The following is a 6,853-nucleotide window of genomic DNA, read 5'->3' as shown; positions in this document are numbered from 1 at the left end:
GGGGGGGGGGGTGCAGGCGGAAATGTGCTAATTTTTCACAAAACCCATCTGGTAACCCTAAGTGAAAATACTATTTTTAATTGCTGAAAAGGTTTATACGCAATCGTAAATATATTTTAAAGTGTATTTATGTTTCAATTTGATTCGTTTTTCTTTAGATTATAAAAACATGGAGAAGGGAAGTTTTGGTGCATTGAATCCGAAACGGCGACAGTGGAAATCAGCAGATTTAATAAAGGCCATAGCAGCAGTCAAGAATGGAAAGATGGGTTATTTGAAGGCCGCAAAAACATTCCAAGTTCCAAAAGGAACAGTAGAGAGGCATGCTAAAATGGATGAATCGCAATCGAATGCTATCCTCTCAAAAAGACTAGGTCGACCGCCAGTTTTGAGCGAGGAACTTGAAAATAAACTTGTACAGTATGCACTCACAATGGAGTCAAAGTTTTATAGATTGACAAGGAGAGATCTTGAATACATGGCACATCAATTAGCCGAGGCAAATAATGTGCCAAATCCATTCCGGGATCAAAAGGCAGGCAAAAATTGGTTTTACGGTTTTATGAGACGCCACAGTGATAAACTGTCACTGCGTAAACCAACGGGCACATCATTTGCTCGTGCCTACGATTTCACTCGACTAAATGTTGAAACATTTTATGATAATTTAGAGAATGTATATGAAAAGCATCGATTTACTCCTGATAGAATTTTGAACGTAGACGAAACTGAAATTGCAATTGTTCAAACAAAAACACCCAAGATTTTAACATTAAAAGGTAATATTCGTGTAATTTATGATGAAATTAAAGTTCAGCAATTGAAATGTATGCAAATATCCAAAATGATAACGAAAAATCGTTTACATTTTCAACCAAACTTTATTTTTCAGACAAGAGACAGATAGGTGCTTTAACTGTCCCTGAAAGAGGAAAACTGATGACTGTCGTCATTGCCATGACTGCAGCGGGACAATTTGTTCCTCCTCTGATGATATTTCCTCATAAGTTGATGAATCCCCAGCTCATGAGAGGAGCTCCAGCCGGTGCGATTGGCGCTGTACACCCGTCTGGATGGATTCAGACTAACTTGTTCACGCAGTGGTTCAAACACATGATCAACACTCTCCAGCCATCTGCAGAGTCGCCTCTCCTAGTGGTAATGGATGGCCATAATTCCCACACTAGGAATGTGGATGTAATCGAACTGGCGTTGAAGCATCACGTCGTTATACTAACGATTCCGCCACATTCAAGCCACAAACTTCAACCTCTCGACAAAACGTTCATAGGGGCTTTGAAAGCGAACTACAGCGAAGAAATTCGACTTTGGAATCGACGCCACACTCGTCCTCTCGCAGTCTTCGACGTCGCTGAGCTTTTTAATAACGCTTACGTTAAAGTGCAAAGGGCCTCAGTCGCAATCAACGGATTTCGCGAAACTGGGATATACCCTTTTAATAGGCACATTTTCACGGACGCAGACTTCATTGAAGAAGTTAATCAGGTTGGAGAAACAGACTTTCATCAACAGCTCATTGTTTCTGTTCAACAAGAAACTGACGGAGAAACAGTCAAACCTGAAGTCATAGAATCAAAAGAAATGGAAAATCCACCACCCCTACCATCATCATCTATGATTGTTACGCAGGATTATCCTGATCAATTAGTAGCTGACGCTGAACAAAAGAAAATATCTGATGTCAAGGTATCAGCAAAACGAGGCCGAAAGAGGAAATCCTCTGGGGACGAGGTAGCGAGGACTCTGACCACCAGCCGTCGACGAGGTCGTGGTCATCCACGTTCTACTTCTTCAGACAAACGAATGGAAACTTCTGATTTGAGTGACCTTGAAGAAACAGAGGAGTTAAAGAAGCATCCGGATCCGAGAGACGAGTGCCTTTTCTGTGAGGCAATGTACGAAGATCAAATAAAGGAGCCCTGGGTACAATGCATCTCCTGCTTCAGCTGGGCACACTCTGGGTGCGTGGGGGAAATCAGTTACAAATGGGTTTGTGACTACTGCAAAAACTAAATATATATAAACAACAGTAAATTTATACTTCAAAAACATAAAATAAAGTTTTTCATTAAAATTAATACTTTATTTTGAATTTTATCAGCAATTTCCTGGGGTATCTCTTATTATGAGAATAGTTTGACGGATTTGGAAAAAGCACTTTTTTACATTTTTGTATTGTCAGCAAAAACAAAAATCAATTAGATCTAGCATTAGACTGTATCGGAGAAAAACTAATAAAAAATAAAAATTTAGCTAAAATAACAAAAAATGAATTTTTAGTCGCTACTAGAACTGTTTTCAATAACATGGTTTTCTCATTTAATGGAAAATATTATAAACAATTAAATGGTTGTCCTATGGGTTCACCATTGTTTCCTACAGTTTCAAATTTGGTTTTAGAAGATGTGGAAACAAGAGCTTTAAAAAAAATTGAATTTTAAACCAATTTTATATCAAAGGTATGTGGATGTTTTAGCTATTGTTCCTACTGAGCGAATTGTTGATTTCATAAATGCTTTCAATAGTATTGAAAATTCCATACAGCTTACGCCTGAACTTGAAAATAATAATTCAATAAATTACCTTGATTTGCAAATTATAAAAACAACTGAAGGTAAGTTGATTCCCAATTGGTTTAAAAAAGCGTCATGGTCTGATAGATATCTTGATTTTAATTCCTATCATTTATATTGTCAAAAGGTCGGCCTAATAAAATATTTAATCGATAAATGCATCAAATTGAGTGATATTAGCTTCAGGAAAGAAAATTTAGATCAAATTAAAATTACTTCAGTTCAAAATAATTCTCTGATTCCTTTGATAAACAATATTATTCGAGAGCGAATTCATGAAGTCTATAATGCTTCGAGTAAGAAAAATAGCTGGGTTGACACGCAATTTCGGAACATAAAAGAGATTGTAGAGTTGGAAATTTTAATACAAGTTTTTCACAACATTGTTGGAACTTAAACCATTATTTTGATTTTAAAAATATTCAAATTCTTGCTAAGAAAAAAAATACAATATTTTGATTAAATTACAGACTAAGCTATATGTTCGTCGTTGTTCAAAAACATTATAAGGATTTCCCGTCAATTAAGATGTCGTTTTTAATCAAAAAAGCGTCTACATTCTTTATGAGGCTTTTCTATTAAATGTTTTTCGTTAGATTTTAATTTAATTTCGTGACACACCTCATTATTATTTTAAAAAATTGACATGAACTATTGACAGATGTTTGACTCCAAAATTAATATTCTTGGTTTTTTACAAGATAAAAAGCACAGGTAATTTTTATTTCTTTTACAATTATAAAAAAAATCAATTGTGTGTAATTATATGTAAGGAAAGATTGTTATTTATATATTATTTATTTAGATTCTTTGAGAAAGGCACGCAGTGGTAGCCGAAACGTCAAAAAGAGAGAATATTAATAAACGAACTTTCCAATCATTTCATTTTATTCTTTTAATTAATGAAGACCGTAAGACCTACAAAAACAAATCTTACTCTTAAAAAAAAAAATGATAAAATTTTTTATTTGAACACCTTATGATAAACTAAATTCATTTCAAAATGACCTATACAACTTTTAAATTCAGTCCGAAGAATTCCGGCAACCCACACAAAACAGAGTTGGTATCTCATATTTGGGTACTCTCCTCAAGTAATTGATATTTCAACCAAAAGAAATGTTATTTAAAAATTTTTAAAAACAGTTTGAAAAAATAAAAGTTTTCTATAATATAGTAGAGAATAAAAACAGCAAATTTCAGGTTTTCAAAATCGCTAAACACTCTGAATTTAGAACTGATCTAATTCTTAAACACTTTCGTTGTAGTAAATTAATTTGGGTCATTATTAATTTTAAATTATACAGTTTCACGCGCATACATACATATAAAATAAAATAATGCGAAATTATTATTTGCCATCGCAAAAAATATGTTGCTTTTCTTTCTCTTAACATCAGACACTAAAAGCTTTTTTTTTGACCGCAAAATAATTCTCTAAATTGAATGTTAGATTAAATCTTCCAGTTTAAAATATAAGCCAGAAATAATTAAAGCTAATTGGTTAAAAATTTTACTTTTATGGTAGACAATTAATATTTTTGATGGAAAAACTTAACTACTTACAATTATTGCTTTGCTTTAAAATTCAACTATTCCTGTTTAAAATCGATCATTTTATTTAAAAATGCATGACTTTGTTTGAAAATGTAACTATTTTCTTTAATTAGTTTTTTGTTGTTGAAAATTAATCTTTGTTATTAGAAAATTTAACTATCAGGTTGAAAATGTGAAATTACTATTTGTCCTCGCAAAAACAGGTAGCTTATTTTTCTTATTAACATTAGCCGGACACTAAAAACTTTCTTTTTTTGATCACACACAAAAATAATTTGAATGTGTTAAAAAAATATAAAATATACTACAAATATGTATATAGAAAAGATTAGTTACGTAATTAGAAGAATATATTTTAATACAAATATTGTAACAAATTTTAATAAAAATTAAGCATATTCTAGCAAAAATCAACGAAACATAAATAAACAAAGGACTGTCTCAATATTTTGATTAACTGCCGAGATATGTATTTATATAAAACTCAACTTACAAAGATTCACTATTTTTTGTTAAAAACTTAACGAACATACTGGTTAACATATGCACTAATAAAAAAAAAATTTTTCTTTTGTTTGAAAATTCATTAATTGAGTTGAAAATTCATTTCTTCGGTTGAAAAAAACTATTTTCTTGAAATTTTTTTTTGTTTTTTAGGTGTGAAGATTCAACTAATTGGTTGAAAATTAACTTTTTTGGTCAAAATTCATATTTTCGGGTTGAAAATCCAACTGTTTTTTTTTTAATAGAAAATTGTGTTTTTGGCTTGAAAATTTAACATTTTTAATGATGCAAATTGTTTACCTTCATTGGCTGCATTTATCTAAAAACACAACTATTTTTTTGAAAATTTTACTTTTTTAGTTGAATTCAAGTATTTCTGGTTTTGAATTAAAATATTTTTTAGTTTAAATCTCAACTATTACATTTTTCGTCGAGAATTCAACTTTTTTGGTTTAAAATTCAGCTACTTTCTTAGTTAAAAGTTAAAATACTTTTTTTTTAATTCATTTTTTTTAAGTTGATTCATCGATTCAGTTAAAAATTCATTTATTTGTTTGAAAACTCTACTATTTTGCTGAAAGTTATTTTCGTTGTTCAAAATGATTATTTTTCTTAACTGTAATTGTAAATATCACTTTTTGTAACGATTGTTCTTCTTTATTTAAAAAATTACCTATTTTATTGAAAATTTGGTTCTTTGCAGCAAAATTAATCATCTTGATACAAAATTAATCTTTTTCTGTTAAAACTTTATTTGTTTGTTTGTTAAAAACTTAGCTAGTGTAAGAGCACTAGTGGTTGGCACTGCGCTGGTTATTGGCATCCCTTCTAATTTTCCTTCAATATCAAGAAAATGCGAAAACTTATTATATTTTAATGATTTCACTGGTTCTTCTAATTCTACTATCATTTTTGGGTATTACAATATATACAAATTATGCAAAATAATGTGAAATTTAGTTGTAAAATGTTAAATTATCTTTAATTTCTAGGGTGTCCAGAATTTATCGAGTTTTCGAAAAAATCTTTCGCTGGCGACATTTTTAAATTTTGTTATAGCAACGTTATAAACAAGTAAATCTATTTTATTTTTTGTAGGTATTTAAGAGGAATATTTAAAATTCAATAAAATTATGAATAAATATTTTGATTCAGCGCCAAGAATTCAAGACACCAAAAACTAAATGATGCATTTTTAAGACTAGTTATATTCCCTGACTCACAAATTGATATTTCATAAAGAAAAAAAAAAAGAAAAGATTAAATCCTCTAGTCGAACATACACGCCTAAAATATTTGAAGCAAGCACACTTCCTTTGCAGAAGGTTGCAAGTTAAACAAATTACATTTGTTCCCCAAAACAATAAATATCTACAAGAGTAAATCAGAAAAATTAGGAACTCTGACAAAAATGTGACACGAAAAAACGCCCACGTGGTGTCACGGGATTTTGTCCATTCATGTCACAAGCAATCACACTCGAAATAAACGCAATTTTCTAGGCCAAGAAAAACTGATAAATATTCCCGAAAAGTAAGCACCGTTTTCAGAGTGCGAGATATTCAGAAAGAGGGCCATCTGGATTTCGGAGAACAAGGTTGTATATTAGAGGGATTAGAGTAATATAGATTACATGCAGGGAAATTGGTTTGGAGGTGATTCTTATATTTAAAGGTGCAAAAACTTACGTTTTCGAGCTTCCGAAACTTTCTCAGCTGCCCGTTTTTCTGCAGCTAAAAGCTGCTGAATCCCCTGCGTTTGGCTGGCCATCTTTGCGATGATCAGCGAAGAATGAAGAAAACGGTGACAGCGATCGGCCACGAACAGCCAGAAACGCCAATTTCTACAAATCGATCATATGACTGGTGCTTTCACTATTGACTGAACCGCGGCGCTGCGATCGACCACGTGGTCTCACGTGAGCGCCACTGCCTTCGTTTGAATTTTACCGCTCTTTTTTACTCAAAAAAAAAAACATAACAAAAAAAGAACTGCAAAGTAAGAAATAGGAAAAGAGGCTTCAGGGTAACTTAACGTAAGACATATACTCAAAAACGAAACAAACTATAAAATAAAGAATGAATAGACTTCAAGACTTGAAAATGTACTTAGGTATTTATATCTTTCTGAAAATTCCAACTCCCCGTCAGTCCATATAAGGCACCATATGATTTTATAGATTTATGAAAGAAGAGAAA

The 6,853-nt window shown here is 31.5% G+C and overlaps 2 protein-coding genes across 3 annotated transcripts in view; one reads left to right on the top strand and one right to left on the bottom strand.

The window, feature by feature from the left end:
* The window catches only part of LOC117178270, a 2,868-nt gene extending 812 nt beyond the window's left edge, over positions 1-2,056 (top strand). For both annotated transcript variants that reach the window (XM_033369624.1, XM_033369625.1), the window contains exons 2-3: positions 159-779; positions 893-2,056. In XM_033369624.1, coding sequence (XP_033225515.1) covers positions 170-779; positions 893-2,034 — 1,752 coding nt within the window. In that variant the 5' untranslated portion in view covers positions 159-169 and the 3' untranslated portion in view covers positions 2,035-2,056. The remainder of the gene's footprint in view (positions 1-158; positions 780-892) is intronic.
* The window catches only part of LOC117178271 (V-type proton ATPase subunit G), a 14,195-nt gene extending 7,685 nt beyond the window's left edge, over positions 1-6,510 (bottom strand). Inside the window, exon 1 of the mRNA XM_033369626.1 lies at positions 6,344-6,510. Coding sequence (XP_033225517.1) covers positions 6,344-6,425 — 82 coding nt within the window. The 5' untranslated portion in view covers positions 6,426-6,510. The remainder of the gene's footprint in view (positions 1-6,343) is intronic.
* Between the last annotated feature and the right edge of the window lie 343 nt (positions 6,511-6,853).

The sequence above is a fragment of the Belonocnema kinseyi genome, chromosome 8, assembly GCF_010883055.1.
Source record: "Belonocnema kinseyi isolate 2016_QV_RU_SX_M_011 chromosome 8, B_treatae_v1, whole genome shotgun sequence".
NCBI lineage: Eukaryota > Metazoa > Arthropoda > Insecta > Hymenoptera > Cynipidae > Belonocnema > Belonocnema kinseyi.
This window is presented reverse-complemented; position numbering and strand designations above follow the sequence as displayed.